Source organism: Podarcis pityusensis (genome assembly GCF_964106645.2).
Source record: "Podarcis pityusensis genome assembly, chromosome: 1".
Taxonomy (NCBI): domain Eukaryota; kingdom Metazoa; phylum Chordata; class Lepidosauria; order Squamata; family Lacertidae; genus Podarcis; species Podarcis pityusensis.
Window position 1 is genome coordinate 112,316,567 of NC_138028.1, and position 26,013 is coordinate 112,342,579.

The following is a 26,013-nucleotide window of genomic DNA, read 5'->3' on the forward strand; positions in this document are numbered from 1 at the left end:
GCACACGACAGCATATGGATCAGGGAGTTGCAATAGGAAGGGACAATTTCTAAAAAAATATATCAGGGAACTCCCCTCTCCTGCATAAGCAGAAATTCCCTCTGCCTGGTATTCATTTAACTGTATAGCCAATTCCTGTGCTTGCATTCTGAGAATTAGGTTATGGAAGCCGCCTCCATTTTTTAAAGATCAGCTTGGCTTCCCCTTAAAATATGGGGGTGATATTTGCTGAGTTGTGGAGTTCTGCAGGTTTAAAGCATGGGCCAGCCCTGAAATAGGAGGGGGACACCATGAAATAAATGCCAACTATTTGGAGGAGCGGTTTGCCTCTCTGCAACGGACAAGCAACCTGTGGTTGTCACTCACAATGCCTGGCAGACTCAAGCCCTTGTGCTATTGTTGCATGTCTCCTGTTCTTTCAACGGCTGTGGCAGCAGCAGACCCGAGGGGAGATTCATACTGGGAAGGAAACATTACTGCAATTCACCAGCTCTTAGCAGAGGAAGCTAGTTTTAAAATAGCAACATGACACATTTACTAGCTGGAACCAATTCAAAAATCAGAGTGTGGTAGCTTTCTTGTTCACCAGGCTAGTAGTAGCTCTGTAGGAGGAAGAAGCAGGTATAAAGGTATCATAAACTGAGAGGAACAGGCAAGTGTGGTTTACTTTCACTTACTTTGACCTAAAGCGAAATTTCAAGGTGCAGAGACACATTCCATCCTAATGGCTTCCATTAGGCTTTTTGTTCCATTGTCTTTTATTGCCCATTTGTATGCATATGAGAAACACAAATGTGTCTGAGCTAAGATTCTGAGAGGTCAGTGTATGTATGATTGATATTTTCCTATGGGTGGAAGAGGCAGCTCTTTGTGCCTCAAGGGGAGCAGCTCTGGAAGTTCTCCAACCCTCGGGGGGGGGGGGTTCAGAAAGGAGGGTTACGGATGGGGAAACGCATTCTCATCTGCATTGGAAGAATTATCCAGCCATTTCAAGGAGATCTAGTGGAGCATCAAAATCCAGGTCCAAATGTAAATCCAGAGGCACATCTGCATAGGCAGCAGGTGTGTGAACCTGCTTCCGCATGTGGGTCACCCTTGTGGAACTAGAGCCTAGTGTGCGTTGTGATGATTTCATTTTTAAAAAGGGATTTCAGTAAAGCCACATCAGGCTAAAAATATTTAATGTTCCATAGTCCATATAAAATAACTTCATGATTGTGTGTCTTCTTCACGTGATCGTATCAAACCTTTTCATATATTTTATTCTTTAGATACTCCATCCATGCCTCCTTTGATGACAGCTCCATGGAGTTCCATTCAAAATGAGGGATCTGAAATAAAATAAAGTTTACTGTAGAAATATAGCAAGGGAAACCTATCAAGATACTTGTTTTTAACAAGAATCTCTGTTGTATTGGCATAGTTACACGGCTGCTTCTAGATCTGGTTGTAAACTGATTTGGAGGGGAACATGATAAGTGAAAACATGTTCAGACATAACACTAGTCAAGTTTCCTGTTACAGAGCACTTGGTCACCTAAGTTTAGGAAACTGAACAGTATTCCATATGCACTGAGGCTAAAGAACAGGATCATCCCAATAAGTTGACTGCTTTCAATGGAAAGATGCATATTCACTCAAAAGTAAGTTCTACTTACCGTATTTTTCGGCCCATAGGGCGCACCTAGTTTTTTTGGGGGGAAATAAAGAAAAAAAAAATTATTTCCCCCCCAGGCACGGGGCTGGGGCGGGGGGAAGCCCGAGCTTCCGCTGACCCCAGCCCCCAGAACAGGCAGCTCTCCACAAGCCGTGGGAGAGCTACGCGACTTTGCGCAGCCCTCCCACGGCTTGCAGAGTGCTTCCTGAAGCCTGGAGAGCGAGAGGGGTAGGTGCGCACCGACCCCTCTCACTCTCTAGGCTTCAGCGAAAGCCTGCATTCGCCCCATAGGACACACACACATTTCCCCTTCATTTTTGGAGGGGAAAAGTGCATCCTATAGGGCGAAAAATACGGTACTCATTGAGTAAGTTGACACAGCGCTGCAGCCTTGGTCATAGCTAACTATATCAATACTAAGGTGTTGCTCGGAAGATACCCATCTCTCCAGACCTCAATTGAATTCATACAGAGCAGGAAGTTCCTTAAATGTCTGCCCATGGTTTTACATCTCCTTAAAGGCAGAGGGGGGAGCCCTATTGCGCAAACAGAAGTGCTTGTGATAGGGAACTCATCTGAAAAAAGGTGTCTCCCTTTCTTTTTAGCTATAATAGGCTGCAAATACCATACAGTACTATGAAGAATATTGGTAAATGTGGTAAGATACGAAAACAAAGTAGGTAGCTGCCAGGCAGATGCTCTCATTCGTCCACTTAATGCAAGGAAAGATTATTCATATTAGGTAGCAAAAACAGAATGAAAAGAATACTTCGAAAGTTTCAGCAAGTATGACCCAATAGTATTCACTATAGCAGCCCTGGTCCCCAGATGTTGGAAGCCCTAGGCCATGGGTAGGCAAACTAAGGCCCGGGGGCCGGATGCGACCCAATCACCTACAAAATCTGGCCCACGTACGGTCCGGGAATCAGCGTGTTTTTACATGAGTAGAATGTGTCCTTTTATTTAAAATCTCTGGGTTATTTGTGGGGCAAAGGAGTGTATTCAACCCCCCCCAAATATATAGTCCAGCCCCCCACAAGGTCTGAGGGACAGTGGACCGGCTCCCTGCTGAAAAAGTTTGCTGACCCCTCCCCTAGGCAGCTTAGCCAAAGAGCAAGGATAATATGAATTGTTGTAAAACAACGTATGGAGGTCCACAGGTTGTGAGATGAACTTGATAACACATCTTCCAACTGTGTAATTCTTTTCAATGTTTTTTAAAACTCAATGTAACTTCTCTACTTTTTATTCAGTTGTATAAGTTTAAATAACCTCTCTTACTTTCCTCAAACCAAAGCCCATCTTTTTGCTGAAGCCTCTGGAATAACTTTCAAGCTCTAAGTCCCACTCTAAATCCAAACATGAGCAACTGGGGGGGAAATGGCATCTTCTTCCTCTTTTTATTCCTGCCTCTGTTTCCATCTTTCCCCCTTTGCTGTCTCCCCACCCCCACCCCTGGTCTGTTTTTAGATTGCAAGACCATATGGGAAGGGGTGGTGGTGGTAACAATAATAATATTCAACTTGAGAAGAAGAGAAAGCAACCTTTGGAAGAAGGGTGGAGGACTGAATCCAACTAACTTTCAATGGGTCTACCCTGAGTAGAAGCAGAACACAGCCCTCAATATTTATGATAAAAAACTTTCAAATAAAGAATATTGACATATTGTCAGATAACTCTGAAATTACCGTATTTTTCGCCCTATAGGACGCACTTTTTCCCCTCCAAAAATGAAGGGGAAATGTGTGTGCGTCCTATGGGGCGAATGCAGGCTTTCGCTGAAGCCTGGAGAGCAAGAGGCTTCAGGAAGCTATCCGCAAGCCTTGGGAGCCCGGCGGGAGTTCCCGCCGGGCTCGCAAGTCTTGCGGGCAGCAACCTGCAGCCCGAAGCACGGGGCACACTCCGGAGCGCGCCCCGTGCTTCGCGCAAATGTACGCAAGCCTTGCGAGCCCGGCGGGAACTCCCAAGGCTTGCGGGCAACAGCCTGTTCTGGGGGCTGGGGTCGGGGGAAGCTCAGGCTTCCCCCGCCCCCAGCCCTGGGAGCAATGGCGAGGTTGAGCGCAACCTCGCCTTCGCTCCCGGACCCCCAGCACCGAGGCTAAAATCCATCCCGCTCGCTGTCATGGCTTCTTTGCTCTTTGGGGCTCGGGGGGGAAATAATTTTTTTTTTCTTTATTTCCCCCCTCAAAAAATAAGTGCGCCCTATGGGCTGGTGCGCCCTATAGTGTGAAAAATACGGTATGTGCAATACTGATACAAAATCCAGAGGACAACATACCTGAACAACGTGGTATCCTAGAATCTCCAAATGTCGCTTTTTCATAGCAGCTTCTCCTTTCAGGTGATTCAAGTTCTTACAAAAGGCCTTTGAATCCAGAAAATCCACTGCAATTCTGAATACAATACAATCATATGTGCATGATTATAGGTTCAACAATCTGAAAACAGAATCTACTCAGAATCTAAAGTGAGCCCTTTAGATAATAGGGGCAAAAAACTCCTGAAACTGTATGTATGTCTCACCTCAGAAGTAAAAAGAGGCAAGGGAAAGTGCAGAGTTTTATCATATTAAAACATGTATTGCAACGTAAACTGCAAATGCATCAGTCTCTTCTGAGCAAGGGGCCTCTGAAGGCTGATGCCTCCAGTTTCCCTGCCAAGGAGAACTTTCACAGTTCTTTTCAGTAGAGGGAGACAACCTATGTTTATTCCTTTGCACACTTATAATACCTCACTCCACTGAAATGGAAAGGTTAACCCTGAACAAGAGAGATCTGTCACATCCCAATGTGCATCAGTCTCTGCAAATATGTGGCATATGTCCAGAACAACAGTAAAATCTAACAAGGTTTCTTCAGAGCAAATAAAGTTCAAGGAATACTAAAACGGACACTCTTTAACAACACAGCCAGCTAGAAATTAACTTTCCATTGAGCAAGTAACTAAAGCAAATATAGGTTGCCCTATCAATAAGGGAGTTTCTACATTAGGAATGGTGTAGACTCAATGAAGGTGTCTATCCAGAATAAATTGCAGTAAATTAAGGGAGGAAATGAAATATCCTTCTAAACGCCCTTTTTTATTTCAACTCAGCTTGCCTTGGTCCAAGAACCCTAAGGGCCTTGTAATAAAGCTTAGTGCATTTCACAATGTAGCATTTTATTCAAAGTCAAACATATTAACGGCTGAAGAGCACACGCAGATGCGAAGATATGCTTCCCAGTTTAAATAGCAACAGAAGTTTGCACTCAGGTTCAGGCCAAAGTAAGGAGCAACTGACTTTAAATGCTGTTATTTTAAATGTTGTTGTTAGCGACTAAAGTTGTAAGTGCAATTTGCCTCTCACTTACTCTTTAGGAGCAAGTGGAGTCAGATACGTACAATGGGACAGATCAGCCTTCCCTGAATTTGTACTTGGCATAAAACAGTACGAAAGAAGATGGACTATTGACCATAGAAGCACACAGAAAATATGTAACCACCTCTGAGCTCCGGGCGGCAGCCCTTTCCTTCCCAACAACAGGCCATCTTGCTCCCAGTGCATTCCCTTCAAGTCAGCCATGACAACAATCTGTTCGGTATGCGGAAGAGGCTTCTTGTTTTTATCAAGAATACACTCAAAGTCTGAAATAAAAATTATCATCTCAGGACTTGTCACAATAGGAAGTTAATGTTTACAGTGGGGCATGACTCCTCCACCAGTGCAATATTACAAACCACAATGTTACTCAAGCACTACTACTGTATATTCAGACACACATATATACTTAAGAGCTGTATACTTAAGAGCAGACTCTTAAGTAAAGCATGAAACAGCTTACGTGGGGCTCCAGTGATCTACAATCCAGGTACTCACCAGGCTCATACTTTGCTTCAACAATACTTTAGCTCCCAGAGCACTCACTCACTATTTAAGGTCAGGATAATAGTTACACAGGCCACCACTTACAAGAAAAGAAAAGAAAACCTATAAGCAAAACTTCTCTGTTACACACAGGCTGTCTATTTACTGCTTATGTCACTCCAGTCCCACTGATTTCACTAGTACAACTTTTCACACCAAGATCCTGAGCACAATTACTTGGAAGGACGTGCTACTGATTTCAATTAAATATGCTCCTCACTGGGGCTTATTATCCAAAAGATGCAAAGCATCACCCAACCGCATTTCTATCCATGGCCCAACAGTTTCCACAAGTTTCATGCAAATGCAGTAGCTATTTTATAGGGAAAGTTAGGGAGTAGCCTAGTTGTGAGGAATTCTGCTTGGGGGCGAGGAATCAGGGGAGGAATTTTCACGGCTGCACTCAAAAGGCTGAGTTAAAATACAATTTAAACTTTAAAACAACATGAAATGCTACAAAAGTGGGTGGGGAGCACAGTTGTCAAGACTCTCATACTACCTCATTGCATCCAGCAACTGCAAGAGCCTGGCCACTGTATCCCGTACATTGGTAACCCAGAGGCTGGATTAATGCAATGCGCTCTATATAGCTGTATTGTGTGGTTTTAAGTAGAATTGTTGTAAACTGCTGTTTTGTTTTTTGAATAGCTTATAAATAAAAGTATATAAGTACTACTACTACTACAGTGGTACCTCTGGTTACATACTTAATTCATTACGGAGGTCTGTTCTTAACCTGAAACTGTTCTTAACCTGAAGCACCAATTTAGCTAATGGGGCCTCCCGCTGCCGCCACTGCGCAATTTCTGTTCTCATCCTGAAGCAAAGTTCTTAACCCAAGGTACTATTTCTGGGTTAGCTGACTCTGTAACCTGAAGCGTATGTAACCCGAGGTACCACTGTAATAATAATTTTATCATTTATGCCCCAGCACAAGAACTGGCCCTGACAGTGTTGGAGGCATCCTTCTTTGGTATCCCTGCATCAAGCCACTCGCACGGGCCCTCCTTTGGGCCTGTGAATCAGGACAGGCCTTCAATAAGGAAAAATAAACAACACTGCATTCAGATAACTATAAACAGATTGTCTGGAAAGCCTCTGGGGTAGCCAGGACTTGCTTCTGTACATTTGAGAAATGTTTTGAGAGAGTTCCCCATGAAACGCTGAACCACAGAGGATTTCCCATGAATTAAACACCCACCGATTCCGTAGTAGTATGGAGTGAGAACAGACACCTTGGCAAAGTGGCTTCCTCCCAAAATTTCTCCCAGCAGTCCGTGAATCTGCTGTTGCAACGAGCTAAGACTACCACTGCCTGGGGGTGAAAACAAAAACAAAGCATAAAAACCAAAGGGAAGACAGAATAAAATATCACGAATCACTCTACAAGAACGACGCATGTTACGTTATCAGAAGGTGGAATCCAGGCGATGCTCCTTGAGCTTTTGTTCCAGTAGAGGCATCTGCTAAAGGAAGAAGGGAGGCGATCTTTGCCAATTTGTCCCCCCGCCCCATGCCAACTCCCAACCCATCCTGGAGATTCCCCAACCCTCCAGAGCAGATTTTCAGAGGGTGCTATGGGCTTCAATGGGGAGAGGAAATGGGGGGGGGGGATCACCTCCTGCATTCTTCCATTAGCAGATACGTTATGCAAGGGTACCAAATGGATATTACCCTGAGCTTGTCAGCATCTTTTCTGTTTTGTTTTTTTAAAAAATAACTTCATATAGCACTTCATAGCAGGCTGACAAGGACATAACTGAAGTTTAAGCCATTTCCGAAATGTTATGAGTTTTAATAAATGTGACTCTGTAACGGTGTTTTTTTTAATGGACTGAGGCACCCATAATGCAACTGTCATTTAAAAGGTTAAATATTCACCTTTTCGCTGTAGTTGCTGACAGTAGCGCTCATGAAACCATGGAATTTGAAGCTCTGGGCACTCCAAACAGACCGCTCGGTTCAGTTCCATCAGCCGTAAGCGGACCCTCCGGTTTAAGGAACCCGGTAGCGCTGGTTTTTTTTAAAAATGGAGGGAAAAAACGAACACTATTTACACCACTGTACGCCTGACAGCTCTTCTGTAAGTACAAAAGCAAGCAGTTCTTCAGACAAAGGACACGGCCGCAGAAGCAAATCAGAAGTCTCTTAAGCTGCAATCCAACCCCCACCACTGTACACTGGGCTGTGGGGGCACTGAACTGAACAGAGGCATCCCTCTGCTTGCTTCTGCTGGCTCAGCCAGCCTCCTGTCAGGATGCTGTCAGCGGCTCCCGGCTGGTTGCCCAGGAGATTATAAAGACAAGGAAAAGGTTCTCACAGTCCTTTTTTATTTCAATCTTTACAGAGAGAGGCTATAGGACCCAGCCTCTTGGATAATAGCATTGTCCCAAGTGAATCTCCACCCCACCCCCCCGTCTCTCCCACTTCCTTATTTGTCACTTCTACAGGTGCCACTAAGTGCCCTCTGTCTTTGAGCTCTTTGCTCTCCTACTTTTAAGGCTCACCGAGTTCTGGCAGATAGATAGAGGGTCTGAAATGCTTTCTAATGACAACATGTCAGCCAGCTGCTCTGGCTCTCCCACGATTTCCCAACTTTCCCCCTCATCTGCCTCCGAGCTGCTTCCTCCCTCAAACCCCTGTTGTAAATCTATACTGTCTTTCTCTTCTTCCTCCCTGGGTCAGGATGGAGAAGTGGTCTCCACCATTCCTCCTCTGCCCAGTCCCTGACACCTCCACTGTTACAGACCTCCTGCCTTCCACTCACCCTACCCCTGTTGGCAGAGCCCAATGAATAGCCCACAAAATGGGGCCTTCTGAGGGCTAAGATGGCCTGGGATCCACAGATTCCCAAGCTGCCCTCACAGCCAGCTGGCAGCAGGTCTAATACGAAGCTGGTACAGGTATGGGGTCTGATATGCCTCGCCAACACCGCCTTCCAACACTACTCTTGTGAATAGCCAGGCTGTGGAGGTAGCCTTGCAACTCTGCAGAAGCAGCAGTTTCTGAGAACTAGTAGCGCTTTCTAAAAAATGAATCCGTGCAGAAGGGAAAAGACATTGATCATCACAACCTTACATAGAGCCCTGTTTAATTCATACTCAATTGGTATAGGGCTTCAGCAAAAAAACAACAACCAGAAGTCAAAATTCACTCTGGGTTTCTTTATGAAGCCGAGAAGCATTGTTACCCTTTTTGGCTTTTAAAATATTCTGGCTGTTTGGAATTTTGAGGGCTCCTATCTACAAGCATTTCAAAGAGACGATAGAGAAGGTGAGGAGATCTTCGTTCCTCTTTTCCCCTCTGGGAGGGAAAAGGAAAATCACTGTTCTGTCTTGGTGCTGCTGATGCAGAGGACAACTTCCTCACAAACATAGCCACAACTCGGGGGGTCCACCATGCCTTCTCCTCCTTCCCCCATTTAGAGAGGGCACAGGGGGGATGAAAGTAAGCAAGTAATAAAGGTATTATTCTACGCACAGTGAACAAAGCTTCACCAAGAAAAGTGGGACTTACATCTGAGTAAAAATGGAAACTGCCAGATGACATGTAGTGGATTGATTAGTACAGAAATGCCCAAATGAATAAATGAAGTCTCAATCGGATGAAAATTTATAGTTGAACAGACTAAATTAAAATGCTAGTTTTAACTGTACCTTCATTTTAAAAACAAAATGAAAGTAATGTTTCACTCCTGACCTAGCTTGGGGGAGCATTTATGGGAAGAACTACCTGACTCAAGGCTGCTGTATGATTCTCTAAACAAGTAACCTCATTTACAATCACAACTGAAAATCCTTATTCCTTCAAGCTGGGTGGAAAGAGAAGACATTTAAAACACAGTTTAGCCTGAATCAAATTTTACTTCCTTCCCATGATGGTGTTGGGGAGTAGTATGCAAGAGGAAGAAATACTAAGTAGGTTGATATTTCTCCTAGGTAGATAATATCTGAATTGCATGTTGCACACTCGCTATGCAACAAGGCAGAGTATGTATCTGAAGAAAAGAATCATTGTGCTTTGCCAATTTTTACATGTGGAGGATATGGTCACACCCGCATATCCCATTAAACAGTATTCTAGGCAAGCTTCAGGCTCAACCATGGTTTGTTGTTTCTGAACTGGCAAACCGTGGTTTGTTGAAAATAACCTAACTCAAACATAGGAATATTATTCCAAGGTAGATTATTTGAAACCAAGAAGATGGTAGTATCAAAAAATGCAGTTGGCTATTCCTGTTCTGAGCAAAAGAAAACACATACACACAATCTCTTACAAAATGCAAGAGTCTTGTTAAAATTTGTAATTATTTCTTACTTTCAAGCTGGGCATCTAGTTTGGCCAGAAATTCGATGTTAAATATAGCCTTTATCACATTCTCTGGAAAATACTCAGCAACAGCCAAAGCAAAACCAAGCAGCACAAGGAGATGCGGTTCAAAACTACCTGTATAAAACAAATATATTAGTGTATCCTTTAACTGACAGTATCTCTGAAGAAGTGGAGAAACAGATAGGAAACTAGAATTCTCCACACCCATACAATCACACAGAGCCCCTTCCTCGCCACAGGAACTTATCAAGGGTGGGGATAAAAGTGCATCCCTGTTCCTTTCTCAACAGCTACACCCCACACACAAGTGACACATGAACAAGTCTAAAATGTTGAGTGTTTTTACATACATTTGCTTATTTATTCTGCTTCTGGAAACTGATGTTCAGATTTTGTAATGGTCCGGAGGAACAGAAGGAACAGGGATATAGAGACTGGGAACAGGGCGGGTGGAAAACAGTGGGGAACCATCACAGAAGGAAGAATGTGATGGCAAATGTCACAGTCCTAAAAACAACCCGATTAACTGTACACTGATAGAGCTTATTTTCATGCTGTTGGCCTTGACGTTAATTTGGACACAATAATAGATCCCTCGCCCACATCCTCTCCAGCATGGTTTATGTAAGAAAATCACTGCTAGTACTCCCACACTTGTATTCACCCAGTCCTTGCCTGCCAGCCCCTTCTCCATACATTGCCGTGCCTAAGGCTGTGCAACTGGGTCTTCCCACATTGTGAGCGGCACGTTTGCAGCAGCAGCTTCATAAGCGCCCTTTACAGGAAATAACCAAATGAATCTTTGTCTTAAAATCTGTGGGGGTATTTTTGTATCAGCAAGCACAAATAGTTTAAAATGTGCTCCTGCTTAGCACTGTGCTCATTTTGAAAGATGGGGAAAGGAAGAGCTGCCACTTCACTGCTCACCAGTTTAAATTCATTCTACCTACCGATGTTTAGAATAGTTAGCACAACGTCGTCCCCCGTCCCCCCCCAAAAAACAACAACAGAAGGTTCTGAATTGTATCACTTTTCTTTGATTCAAAAAGAGATTTTATTTGGCCTTGTGCACTCATCACACTACCAATTGGCACCTTGGGGGGAATGTCACCTGGCTACCATTCCTCTCTGATGAACTTACCCAAGCAAGAGCTCAAGTGCTGAAGGCAAGCCTCAAAAAACTCTTCACTCTGGGGAGGATCGTAATTTAGAGTAGCAAAGGGACGGAGAACAGAGTAAATCTCAGAACTGTAAACCTAGAGAAGAAAGCAAGGGGGTGGGGGAGAAAAGGACAGTCAGCATTTACCACGTATGTCTGCCAGATTTTAATAATTCCTCCAGTATACCTGAAGGAGCATCTCCACCCCCATCGTTCAGCCCGGACACTGAGGGCCAGCTCTGAGGGCCTTCTGGTGGTTCCCTCATTGCGAGAAGTGAGGCTACAGGGAACCAGGCAGAGGGCCTTCTCAGTGGTGGCACCCACCCTGTGGAACGCCCTCCCATCAGATGTCAAGGAAATAAACCACTATCTGACTTTTAGGAGACATCTGAAGGCAGCCCTGTTTAGGAAAGTTTTTAATGTTTGATGTTTTATCGTGTTTTTAATGTTGGGAACTGCCCAGAGAAATCCAGCCAGATAGGCGGGGTATTATTATTATTATTATTATTATTCAAAAAGCAACAAAAGTTAAGGAAGTGGTCTGCAAACATCATTGAGTTCCTTCCCCACACATCAGTGGGGCTTTGTTGAGCCGACAGCTGATTCCCCCATTGTATGCAACTTCACTGATGCACACGGGGATTTGGAATATAAGACCCGTGTAAATGGGGATATGCTTTCTATAAAATAGATCCTCGTCTTCAGTCTCTCCCTAATGTGAGCAAGTTATACATGTTCCCGGAGTAGCAATCAAATCACGCAGCGTAGTGTGCAATGCAGACCCAATACACTGGGGGGAGGGGGGGGACACAGCTCTGATAAACTATGTCCAAATAAGAATACACATGAAACGTAACACTGCATGCTGTTTGTCCTATCACTTTCAAGGGAGATGCAATGATCATGTGTCGTTAGTACCTTATCTATATGCTGAACGGTAACGGCAGCTATTCTATCAAGTAATGGAACGCAGAGATAGGAAGTTCTGGCAAAAAAAGATGACAACTCTGTCACATTTGTCCATGTAATCTGGTCTGCCAAGCGCTGAAGAGCAACCATGGTTTCCTCAAGGAGCATTTCTTCAAACCAGTCTCCAGATATGTATTTCAACTCGTCTAACAGAAGATCCAGATCGTTGGCTTTCTGAAGTCTCTCAAGGGCACAATTATTGACTTTTTGCAAAAGTTTTCCGTACTGCACCGTGGGGCTTTGCTGATAGGGCTGATCACGTCGAATCCATTTCGTAACAGCTGTGGCGAAGGAACTCAAATCACTCAAGCTGCATTGAGGCATTACAGCCTCCATTCGAGTGACTATGACTTCATCCATGTAGGAGTTAGGAAGCAAGGAAAGAACACGGATGAGCATGGAAATATCCGTCGGTACGACATTAGTGTGTAAACAGCTGGAATGCAAAACAGAGAGATATACATCTGTCAGTGATGAAGAGTGAAAATCGGCAGGCCACAAATATTTTTTGGTGCATTTTACACCCAGGTCAATTGCATATTTGCTTGAAAAGAAATCCGACCGATCAGGAGCGAACAGCGGGTATGGGAGGCAGTGGCATCATTGTGGCTTACCAGAAGGAAGATGTGGAGCAGTGTGGCCAGCACCAAACTCCCTGCCACCTCATCCCCAACCCTGGTAAGCTACAGTGACACCAATGCTGGGAGGCGAACAACCCACCCACCCACACCAGCTGCTCTTGCCACAGATATCATTGCAAGCTACTTAAATCCCTAGTCCCACACACTGAAAATGTGAAAATAGGAAAAAATACAGCAAACTGGGTCAGACTGAGCTTATTCCCCAATACAATTCACTTATAATTCCTTAGCAAGAAATTGTATCCACTGTATCAAATTTTAAAAGGGTATGAAAATTAGGGAAGTACCCTGATCAAAGACATTTTCAATTGATTAATTTATCAATTAAATAGACATTTGCACAGAAATGTTATTTCTAAAGCCAGTAGTGTGCTTCATTTAGAAGCGAGATATTCTTCCCATGTGCAAGAGGAAGAATGCCTTCTTAAGATGATCACTGCAAACTGCAATTTTGATAAGTACAGTGGTACCTCGGGTTACATACGCTTCAGGTTACATACGCTCCAGGTTACAGACTCCGCTAACCCAGAAATAGTACCTTGGGTTAAGAACTTTGCTTCAGGATGAGAACAGAAATCGTGCTCCAGTGGCGCGGCAGCAGCGGGAGGCCCCATTAGCTAATGTGGTGCTTCAGGTTAAGAACAGTTTCAGGTTAAGAGCAGACCTCCGGAATGAATTAAGTTCTTAACCCGAGGTACCACTGTACTTCCTGGTCCATGAGGTCACGAAGAGTCGGACACGACTAAACGACTGAACAACAACAACAACACTTCCTTGAATTCTGCTAAGGGAAGGATTCAAATGTAACAAATTAATAAAGAAAGCGATCATCAGAATATATTTGCTGATAAAATGTGCTTTCTTACCTGGTGAGCAATCTCTGTAATTTGGAATAAATCTCAGGATTGGAGCAATGAAATAGGAGGAGGGCGTAGGTCAATTTGGCCAATTCTACTGGTTTGTAGAGATCCATATGTTTGTAAAGCAGAGACACAATCCTGAAAACCAAAAGCAGATGAGGCTAAATATCAGGGTGAAATTAAAAGCCTTTCAAATAATAGTGAAGATGTATTTTACAAACTGCCCTGGCCCTGAGATGCACACACATTAAATTACAAGACGGATCATAAATCTATTTTGAATGGAGTTATCTGTAACATCGGCACAACAGCAAAAGCAGGCTGCTTGGGATCTGTCAATGCTTTCTGATAATGATGTCCTGCATTTCATGTGTTGTTATGCCAGGGGTCACCACCATGATGTCGGTGGGTGCCACTGTGCCTGTCAATACCTCTTTGCAGTGCCCATTAAAAGACATGGTAAATGTCCCTTCAAAAATCCACAATGCATGATAGAATGTTTACTCTTCCTGCTCTGCTGCTGTTTGCAGTGGCTCAGCTTCTTTTACAATGAGCTCACGCCCTTAAACACACGCCCACATTTCACTAGATCCCAGAATTGTACATTTTGTATTATGCCATATCCTCCATGGCAGCTATTTTTCAGCTGGTACCCTGTGGCACTCCCTCAGATTCCAGAAGTGACCATCCCTTTGCCCTGAAAGGCTGGCGATCACTGGGTTATATCCAGAAACTTGAACAAAGTTGGGATACCCATACACTGCTGCAAATAGATATATTGTCTTATTCCAGCGATAAAAATGGTGTAATCTGAAAATCAGGTCCATATTGGCCTTGCCTTCACTGGCAGCAATCTGGACTCCTGTCCTTAATTAAAGAACATAGTTAATAAAAGGATGAATGGATCCAACGGTGCCCTTCCGTTTGTGGATGTTTCTTTGATATGGTAGAGGCTAATATTAATGGAAATGGGAAAGCAATTTGTATTTATCCCCCTTTCTCCTGCAGCCCCTTGCAACCTGAAATGTCTGCTCTGGAGGCAGAGGATTTGACCAAAACAAGTCAAACACCCCTGTCGTTTACCTAAGTGCCAGCTGAATCCCAGAGCCTTCTGTAAATGGAAGGAGTCAAGCTGGGTATACCATAGAATACTATAAACTAAATTAACTTTTTCAGAGAGGAAAGGAAGAAAGTGTTATCCGCTTTCCATGACAGTGGACCGTATCCAACAGACACAAACAACATATGAGTGAAAAGCACCTCTACTCATATATGGCAGGAGGAAGAAAAATGTCATTCAGTTGGAGGCCCTCATACTTTTAGGGAGACTAAAAGTTTATGCTGGTCTTGATCCTGGTCACTGTATTTGCAGCAATTTCAGGGCACCATACAGAGAAAGGGAAAACACCAAGTAGATGCAGGAAAATTATTTTCTCTCTGCTCTTTAATTTTTACCCCACGCCACCATAACAGGGAAACTAGATGGGATGTTAAATACCTTCCTATATTTAATATGCATGTTTAAAATTGTAAATAGCTGCTGTGAGAGGGATCAGAAATTAGGAATGCAACAGGTGGGTGGGATTTAAGCCTTTTCTCTCCTGCTGCCATTCTGATGAAAACCTCTTCTCTAAAGCTGCTTATTTGAATTGTAAGAAAACCTCCTGTTGGCACTATGGGATTCTTTGTGGCCATGCAAAAACAGCTTCATGGGATAGATTTTCCGTTTTAAAAGCAGGTACATTAAGCGTAAAGATGCATTTAATGTTTTGCCTAGTTTGGCCTCAGGCACAAAGTGGGACAAAATAACTTTGCTGTTTTTGTTCACCAGCTTCATTGGGGTTTACTAACACCTGTTGTGTCAGGACATGTCTTGTGCACATTCCAGCATACATTTCCACACACACAAAAAAAAAAAAAAAGTCAAATGAGCTTAATGTCAACCAAACAGTGATGAGTTACACCATAATCCTAGGCACGCTTACCTGGATGCAAGTTCTGCTAAAATCAATGGGACTTGCTTCCAATAGATGTGTTTAGGACTGTGGTGTAAGGTAAGTCAATGGCATATCATATAGTGCAAGCATATTCAGCGTTCTGTATCAGTCATTCTTAAACTAAACAGAAGTTACAGATTTTTCACTTGCTGCATTCTGAACAGTCAGAAAAGGGAAGTTACAGAAATTGAGAACATTTTGAGTCGCCATTTTGTACTGAAGTTTTACTTTTGAATCAGTTGTGGATGTCTGATTTCTGTTTCTTGCATAGTGTCCGCCACTGCCAATGTTTGCTGATGGTCAAATTCATCTGCCACTAGTAGAGCAGTTTCAGTTAACCTAAAAATAAACATACAAAATATTACATATTTCCAGCAGTTTAAGAGGTCACAGAGTTGTGTATATCACTCTTATTTCAAAAAGGGAAAGAAGCGTGCTTGGGGAAATGGAAACAGACTCCACAAAGTGAAGCTTTTAATGTATCTTGAAAGAATGAAAGATAACCTTAAAACACACACAGCTCCAGTAAACATTTAGGATTAGAGGTTCCCCATCAGGGAGCATTTTAACTTAGGGTCACACTGAATGAGTAATATCTTCAAGAGCAGGAGAATTGTGTGGTTCCTTTACTGATAACTATACAGCTACAATAGTGATGTATGGAAGTGAGAGCTGGACCATAAAGAAGGCTGATCGCCGAAGAATTGATGCTTTTGAATTATGGTGCTGGAGGAGACTCTTGAGAGTCCCATGGACTGCAAGAAGATCAAACCTATCCATTCTTAAGGAAATCAGCCCTGAGTGCTCACTGGAAGGACAGATCCTGAAGCTGAGGCTCCAATACTTTGGCCACCTCATGAGAAGAGAAGGCTCCCTGGAAAAGACCCTGATTTTGGGAAAGATGGAGGGCACAAGGAGAAGGGGATGACAGAGGACGAGATGGTTGGACAGTGTTCTCGAAGCTACCAGCATGAGTTTGACCAAACTGCGGGAGACAGTGGAAGACAGAAGTGCCTGGTGTGCTCTGGTCCATGGGGTCACGAAGAGTCGGACACGACTAAACGACTAAACAACAACATACAGCTACAAATACAGCATGTTTCCTAAGTCCCAGATTCGGTAATGTGCTCTTCCACCATCACAAGGGCAGCATATGAGACAATGCAGGAAAAGCATGCAGCTGATCCAAGGCAAATAAATAATAACACTTTTGGTTCTGGATTGGTGAAGGGTGAAATTTGGAACCTTAGCTTCTGTTCTTTCTGTAGGGAACAGTGACCTCAGCCCCCTCATCTCTTGTGCCATTGTGAGCAAAGAAAAACGGCAACACAAACCACATGATTCTGTACTGTACAGAAATACTTTTGGAACAAGCAATTATTGTTGGCTGTTGGTATCAACAAATGCATATTGAGATGAAAGAGCAGTCTAAATATTGCAACAAAATACCAAAACTGTTCAAATGGACCAAGAGAATAGAGAGTGCTCTGTTCTAGTTCTATGCTATTGGTGGTACCCATGGAACTTCAAATTTCTGAAGACATTTTCAGGGTAACAGAAACTCTGTGCACATCTCTTTGGATTTGAGCCTGTGACTAATTCTGCAGTCTCCATTACTTCTGAGGAAGGAGTTAAGTGTGCTCAACAAGGCCGTTGTTGTGTTGCCTTTCCTCAACACAACAAGAGAATTTGTCACAGATGGAGTGAAAAAGAACACAATGGCAAGGTGTGTGTGTGCATATATGCAACCTGAAATCTATTTTGTCAATTTGGGTCAACAATAGTAACAAAGCAAGTCGACAGGAGGGTGTTTCAGCATTAATAGCATAAGCCGAGCACAACTCCACTGCATTTGTAGTTTCCCTTTGTTGAACTGCAGCCTATTCTGCCTCAGATAGCAATGGCCTTCAGATAAAGCATGGAAAAATTCACTTCCTTTTCTATGGAAAAATGTATTCACATGCACACCAAGTAAGCCAGAAGTGAAACTTACCGTTCTCTGACCTCTGGTCCTGCCATGGGTGCAAGGGTAACAAACAGTCAAGGGAAGCTTGAAGAATTATTGTAGTCATCCATTGCTTCCATCAGTTTCTGTTTAGCAACTAATTTTAACTCAATGTTGCTGAATTGTAAAGCCTGGTAAAGTCCAAGGATGATAACTACACGATCAACACCTAGCTGGTTCGCATTCTGAAGAAAAACTTTGTTACACTTGTCCAGCAATGGTCGATGTGGTAGTTTGACATTCCGGAGAAACTGTACAAATCGTCTGGCGTTATTCAAGGGGGCAGATTCCGAGGTTTCCAGAAGAAACTCTGCCTTCTGTATTAACCGATCTCTAAAATGCTGCGAGATAACACCAGATATGCTGACCATCAAAATTGACAAGACCCTAAAAACATTCCAAAAAAAGTATGCAGTGATTGAACGAACCCAACAATATTTAAAAGGACATTACATTAAAAATGGAAAGGACTAGAGGAGGGGAGGTAAGGTTTTGAGGCAGTATGAAACTGGGTATCTTTTTTTTGAAACTCTATTTGAAAGAGGCAAAAATTAAAGGAAAAAGCATTTTGCCTTCAAGGCAAAGCTGTTCTTGAGTCTTTTCTTAATGCTATGCAGACTGGAGTGTTTTCAAGCAAAATAACGGAAATATTTCCATATCAGAAGGGCAGATCTTTCTCTGCCAATGAAGAGAGATCTGCTATATCCTAGGGTCCCTGCAATGCCCTCCTAGGGACTGTAGGATTGCAGCGGAAGAGGATTTAAATCCACAGGGACAAAAAACAGTAAAAATGATATCCACAAGGAACCTACGCACATACGGGGTGTCCTATCAGGTGCCCCTTCATTAGAATTGTGTTCAGCTAACTTACAACAACAAGAAAGGCCTAAACAAGTATGCTACAGTAGTGCTGTATATGCATGAGAACGGTAACAAAAATACTCTCAATTCTTCTGAGACATTTATTAAATTAACATTACCTCCCATCTTGTATGGAATCCAAGTTCCTATTCACAATATCAGCTATATCACCAGTGAGAGGACTAAAGTACATTTGTTGGTCATGTAGGCACATTGCAAATTTAGATAGCAGAGGCATGCTGAGTCTGTGAGGATATAAAAGGAAAAGCCTGCTTTACAAAAGCTTTAAAACATTTAGGTAAAGGTACCCCTGCTCATACGGGCCAGTCTTGCCAGACTCTAGGGTTGTGCGCTCATCTCACTCTAGAGGCCAGGAGCCAGCGCTGTCTGCAGACACTTCCAGGTCACGTGGCCAGCGTGACAAGCTGCATCTGGCGAGCCAGCGCAGCACACGGAACGCCATTTACCTTCCCGCTGGTAAGCGGTCCCTATTTATCTACTTGCACCCGGGGGTGCTTTCGAACTGCTAGGTTGGCAGGCGCTGGGACCGAACAACGGGAGCGCACCCTGCCATGGGGATTCGAACTGCCGACCTTTCAATCGGCAAGTCCTAGGCGCTGAGGTTTTACCCACAGCGCCACCCGCGTCCCTATTTAAAACATTTACCTATATACATCTCTTAAATTTTTTTAAAAAACCATTTACCTATATACAAAATTTAAGAGATTCTTGAAGAGCAGTTCACTACTTACTTACATTATTGATTTAAAAATAACAAGCAAACCTGCAACTGTCCCTTGGTAACAAATTATAATAGCTTTACATCCTGCAGTTATCGGTCATCCTACATTACTACTTTCAAGTACCTTGTAAAACAGATTTTAACATTTCTGGACTGGTTTTCTTTTTACTGTTTACTGCTGGTTTTATTAAGTGTGGTTTGTTGTATGTTATTTTACCTTGTAAGCTGCCTTGAGACGGCTGATGCCCTTTGTGAAGGGAAGGGGGGTATTTACTTATTTACTCTATAATAACAAAACCCAACTTCCACTCCAATGGTTCTGCTAAAACCAGGCCACCAGTGCTAGATTTAGGACAGTTCCCCTGCCAAGCCAAGTATGTGCATCACTATCATCATCATCATCATCCCTATATTTATATAGGTACCTACTGAAAAGATGCATATAAAAGCAATTATACCAAAAGTAATTATTGTGAAAATAAGAATGGGGTGGAGGCAATTTTTTCCCCTTGTTGAGGGCACCATGTTACGGTACCAAAGTCCACTCATGATACTAGGAGGGAGGGGGGGAAAGTTTTAAAGCTATTTTTTAGGAAATTTGCAATGGGCTGACATACCCCTGGGTTTTCCCGAAGAATTATAAACAATTTTCAAAAATTCAGCCAGGACGCCATTTTCGACAGACATATCGCACCTCTACCTTACACTGCAATCGGTTACCCAATTAACATGCTATAGCCAAATTGACCTTTTATTTTCTCCACCCTCGTTAAACCTCCTCAGTACAGTGGTACCTCGGGTTACATACGCTTCAGGTTACAGACTCCGCTAACCCAGAAATAGTGCTTCAGGTTAAGAACTTTGCTTCAGGATGAGAACAGAAATCGTACTCCGGCGGCACAGCAGCAGTGGGAGGCCCCATTAGCTAAAGTGATGCTTCAGGTTAAGAACAGTTTCAGGTTAAGAACGGACCTCCGGAACGAATTAAGTACTTAACCTGAGGTACCACTGTACATTAGCTGAGGACTTTGCTGGAAGTGTTTGTTTTTTCCAAACTTTCACTGATCTATTGAAGCAAAGGTTTGTCTCACTGTACTACCATGGAAATAATATTTCTGGTACTCCTACCAGTCATCCCAAAACAACTCCCCCGGTATTTTCGGCCTAAGCCACATGATTCAGCTATCCCCCAGCAAGTCTTTGGCCATTCTCAGATCTAGCTTCTTCCCTGATCCTGGCATTGTCTTCTGGTGGAACTGGCAACCAACCACAACTCTGACCAAGGGCTTGTTTACAGTTCCACTTCTCCCATTGCTTTCCCCTGGGAAAACCTGAACTGGAACAAATGCCAATTGGTTTCTCTGTGGATTGATGTTTGTTCGTCTTCAGTGGTAAACAGCAGGTTTCCCAGCAGCGGGTCAAGCAAAAAAACCTCTTGGACCCATGCTTTCTAGACAAGCAGAAGTGTGGATGTGTCCTACCTAACTCAACTAAGTACTGCTTACCAGCACCCAGTAGTATTATATACACTTCTTCTGGCCCCTCCAGTCTAGCCCCAGCCAATCACACCATCTAGCTGAAAATTCTGAATCTGTACCCACCAATCAAAATTGGCATACTGAGAATTTTAACTCAAGAGCTGTCCATTAAGGCTCCACACGACATTTAGACTGACTTTCATTGGACCATACAGAAACATGTAAATAACCAGCCTCAGCCCCCTCTGGCAAGTGGTAAATATCATTTCTAGACTAGTAGCCTCCAACCATTTCAGAATGGGGGTCATCTTTAACCCAACATGCATTTGGGGAGCAGCTTCTTATTTTTATTTAGCATATATTTGAAGTACAGTGGTAGTACTGCTGTTGTGACCACCTTAGGTCAGGTACAACTTAGCAGAGGGTCCTTGCCTTGTCCTTCTTTCCCTTTAAAGTTTTACTTAAATGTGCATCAGAACTGGAGGCGGGGGAGAGGACAGGGAGGGCTCTAGGGTGCAGATCAGACACAGGAGCAACATGTATCCCAAAGTGAGCTTGTGACTGACCACAGCCCTGAACATTAAAGTTTTCCAAATCCCTGCCTATCTACATAAGGCACCCTCACTATACTACTTTAAATCCCTGCTGAAATCTTCATGTCACCAAGCCCACTGAGACACATAATTTAACATACAGTATATATCTTCTTTTTAAATTTTGCTGATTTTGTGATTTTTTTTTTAAAAAAAACTAGTTTTATGTATATCGCTCACAAAGCTTAGATATTAGCCCAGATTCTTGAGTTTATTGTTCTGGTACACTTTAACTTCCTCAGGGAAGGGCGTACTGGAGCAGAGGTTATTTTCTCCCATAAATCTTTATAGATTCTTCAATAAACTGGTTTAAAACCAAGTCTTCCACTGCTTTCATTTAGGAATCTTAACAGTGCAATCTTATACTGAAATAAATCCCACTGAGGTTAGTTAGCCTTACTGCCAGTTACATAGCTATCAAATTTAAGCCTAAACTCACCTTTCAAAATCTATCCAGGAGTGTTACATTCTTAAATCTGTAGCTGCCTTTATTGGTACAATGGTCCTCAGTGCACTACTTCAGCTTTGAAGAGAGAAAGGGGCCTACCATACTTTTAATAAATTAAGCTTGTCAGTACTAACCTTGTTATAGTTTTTATAAGCATGAGCTCTCAAGCTTTCAATTTATAGGATTTTAATTTTAATGTGTACTTGCCCATTTAATCTTCTCCAGCATTCCATGACGAGCTCTTCAACCAGCGAATCATGGGCCTCAATTCCAAACCTTCACAAGGACCAAAAGACAAGTCAAATGCTCTGCATAGATATTTTAACAGAGATTGGGGGGGGGGGGGAGAACCTGTGCAGTTTTAAATGTATTACAGATAGCTGGTTGCTAGAGTTTTGTACTTACCGAACACTTTCCCTGTGCGTTCTAGAAAGCCTCTTACAACTATGAACAGATCAGTGCTTGGAACTGTGCAGCTAGGATGCCAACTCTCTTTCCCCTTTAAACCCCACATTTTCTTCAAGGCCTTTTACTTAACCACTTAAATCCCTGGGCCAGGTTCAGCTTTCTAGTTCCACTAGTAGGAGCCAGTTCAAGGGCTCCCGCTGGCGCAATGGGGTCCCCCCCTCGCCTCCCATTGCACCCCCAAATCGGCAGTGTGGGGATTGGGAGAACTCACAAACAGCATGCAAGTGGTAGAAGAGGAGAGGTTGTTACGCCAGGCAGGCAAAAAGGCTTGCGCCGATGGAATATTTTACCGAGAGGCTGAATTTCCTCTCATCTCCGCTGTAAACAACCGTAAATATGCATAACTGCATTTGCTCACATTCAGCCCTTAACACTTGGCTCTCCTTCTTCTCCATTGCTCTACCTGCTTAGGACAGAAAGTCAGCCACAGCTGGAACTTTGTATTTTGCTTTTCAAACTTTTTGGACTCCTATCAGCCCCAGCCTGCATTGGCCAATGACCACGGGTGATGAAAGCTGTGGTCCAACAACAACTGGAAGGCCACAGATTCCCCATCCCTGCAGTAACCAATAGTGAGAACCCTCTGGAAGTTGTTGTCATCTCCGCAATGATTGTCTAGTTTCCCTCTGAACTGCCTAACATCAGGACATTAATGGGAGAAAATACTGGCAGCCAAGCTACCTTTGCTTTGGTTTGATTGTGCCTGTAACTGTCAGTCCCTACACCGCCTTGTACACCTAACATCTGCTACGTGAGAGTAATCTCATACATTTTTATGGAGGTCAGACACAGGGAAGGATGACTCATTAGATCATACACTGTTTAGATAGAGAAATATGAGCAAATTTTAAACAGGCATTGTACAAGTGAGCTGTGCTTTTGCAGCAACCAGGATGCTTCAGTTTAAGCATATATTTTTTAAAAAACACAATTACTTTTTTAAACCCAGGTTAATAAACTTACCCCATTACATTTCAGCATCATACTATATGGCTTACCTGAGTAAATTATACAGAATATCCACTAATGCTTCATTATCCATTTGTTCAATCTTGTTTTCTGCTAAAATGCGAAGTATAAGAAACTGGGAGTGATTTTTTACATAATCAGTAAGCCTCAGAGGCTCAGGCTTCTTCTTTTGAAACCCCCAAAGTATATTAATTGCCCTTCCCACGTGTTTTTCAGAAAGTTTGGTTTTGTTCTTTCCAACAACGTCAAACACTTGATCTTCATTTATGCAGTTATTTAGCTGGCTTAACAAGGGATCACTACTCCAAGTCTGACACTGGCGACATCTCAGTGCAAATAAATAAAAACGTCTTACAGACAGCATATTTGTGATTTTTATGTTTTTTGAAACATGTCCAGAATGAGGCTACTCTTCTTCACTTCCAATCAGATGCAAACCACAAGCTAGTAGCAAGGTGAAGCATTTAGATATATAATATTGCTTTTCCCTTATTCTTTGTAGTTATTGTTGAAGAAGCAGAAATAATTCTGAAGAACCTGCAAAAGCAGCAGTTTAAAATAATTAGTCTTGCAAATAAGTTATTAAACCACAAAATTTGATTGTTCTGTCTGCCTGTGCATGCCTGTATCAATATTGTAGCCTATCAATAGTCCAAACAAACAATATTTGGCAATCAAACTTCACTCAAAATCATGGTTTAGTGTTACATGATGAGTTGCAGTGAGCTTCAGGTTCAATATTCCTCCCCTCCTCCGGTGTGGCTGTAGAGGAATTTGGAAGCTCTCACTTCCATTTTCGATTCAGCTTCCATTTTTTATTTTGCTGCTCACCGGGAAAAGTGAACTCAAAGTGTAGATCATCTTAACAATGGTTTGTTGAAACTTGTCAACTTCAAAGCACAGGTTTTATGAAGTTAGCTTGTTTCAACAAACCATACTTGAGAAATCTGTCCATATAGCACTAAGCTGTAATATAGCAATATGCGTGAATCAATCCACTGCAGTTGCCCCCCCCCCCATCAAGTAAATAAATAGAAATACTTAACTAACTGACCAATTACCTCGCAGATAACTTGGTTCTGCCTCCCCCGGGATAAGTGGATTTCCTGAATCAGCAGAGGGCTGAACTAGATCACATTTAAGGTTCCACCCAACTCTAGGATCATAGGAATATGTATTCTCACTGGTGTTCTGAGGTGATAATGATATTGTACTTCCTTCCTGATTTCAAGATGGATCTGACCCAAAACCTTTCCAACAAATCCAAACTCACTAGATTGTCTATTTTTTATTTTTAAAAACAATGTGTCTTGACATCCACTCATTTTCATACAGAATAGTGAAGCTCCTTCTCAATTATTATTTTTTTTAAAACCCAACACAAAACCCCCTCTGTAGAAGCCACGTGAGAGTAAGCCCACTCCTGTACACATAAACCTAGTATAACCTCTAACGTATCGACATTATCACCTTTCTCCAGCTGTGAAGGTAACAGTTTGAACCCCCGTGAACCGCCTGGATCCTTGTGTCCCTTGCGCTGCTTAGGAAGTATAAGCCCATCTCTTTCAACAGAAGCATGTCGCACGCAGGAAAAGGGAGACTTCCTACAGATCACACGACCATGCTGCCTATTGCAAAGCAGGCTCCTCCTAGAATCCACATGGTGGGAGATCACCACCTCTGCTCCAGCAGCAAATATCCCCGCATAGAGAGACAACTGGCTAACAATGAAATAAATGTCTATAACTCCGTCCACACCGGCCGCAAAAAATACACACTTACCAGCCGCTCCGCAGCTTCTGTCCTATATACAACAATCGGGTCTTGGTTGAAGAATCTGCTACTACATTTCCCAGCATGCTCCACCGACAGCCTCCTTGCCTGTCGGGAGTTGTAGTCTTTCCATTGTGCAACATTGCTTGCGGCGAACCTAGGCTACAACTATTTCGTGGGGTGAAGAAGTGTGATGGCAAGCTGCTTTAAAAAGCGCACTCCCAGGACGACTCCTGCCAGCCTTAAGCTGATTTATTAGACTTTGCCTCTCCCTAGGGATCTGCGAATTTATTTTTGGCCAAGGGTTATTGATAATACATGCAAGATCGCAACCAGCCTTTCTCAACCTTGGGTCCCCAGATGTTTTTGACCTACAACTCCCATCATCCCTGACCACTGGTCCTGTGAGCTAGGGATCATGGGAGTTGTATTCCAAAAACATCTGGGGACCCAAGGTTGAGAAATCCCAACATGGGGGGCCCAGATGTTGACTACTACCCCCATCATCCCCAGCCACCCGCCATCTGGAGATCCAGGATCGGGAAGGGATGCAACCAGACCCTTTTGTTTCATTTTCTAACACAGTACAAATTAAAGTCTGCGCTATGTTGGAGAAAATTAAGACACTTCCAGGCAATAGCTATTCCTGGGAAAATATATGCCACTAGTGATTTTTTCTCTCTGTTTTTGGACAGTAGGAAACCCTAAGAAAGGTTAAACGCAGCAAAATTGCACGTTTAACACAAAAGTAGACTCTCTCCTAGAAAGTGTAGCCTTGCAGCCTGAACCCCTCGACAACATTTAGGACCATTTCCCCTCCTTCAGTTTGCGGTGTGGGAAGATGATGCTCCCCTCTCCCGACGTGGGTCGGCCTGACCTTCCTGCAAGTTTACTTTTTATAAAAAAGAACATTTAATAAATAATAATAAATGCCAATATGTTTGTATGTCAAATACAACGTGCCCCTAACAATGTGTGCGGCATGCGTTTGTCTACCACCCCTAAGCGCTCCCTGGATAGCAAAGCGGTGCAGCCGAAGTAAAATGAGCCAGTGCGAGAGCCGTCAAGAGGACTGGAAACTTGAATCCCAGGGCGTTTGGAGGAAAGCCTACGGCAAACCTAAAAACTGAGGGCATCGTTTGGGTTAAGGTGAGGCG

General features: G+C 43.1%; 1 protein-coding gene across 1 annotated transcript; it reads right to left on the reverse strand.

Moving 5' to 3' along the window:
- Window positions 1-740: 740 nt before the first annotated feature.
- FASTKD1 (FAST kinase domains 1) lies at window positions 741-25,989 on the reverse strand. The gene is given in 16 exon segments (XM_081023915.1): window positions 741-1,331; window positions 3,936-4,050; window positions 5,140-5,281; window positions 6,763-6,876; window positions 7,443-7,574; window positions 9,879-10,007; window positions 11,035-11,149; window positions 11,971-12,457; window positions 13,529-13,660; window positions 15,748-15,858; window positions 17,513-17,559; window positions 17,563-17,911; window positions 18,505-18,630; window positions 21,854-21,922; window positions 23,113-23,620; window positions 24,866-25,989. Coding segments are annotated over 15 exon segments (2,493 nt in total). The 5' UTR covers window positions 23,448-23,620; window positions 24,866-25,989; the 3' UTR covers window positions 741-1,241.
- Between the last annotated feature and the right edge of the window lie 24 nt (window positions 25,990-26,013).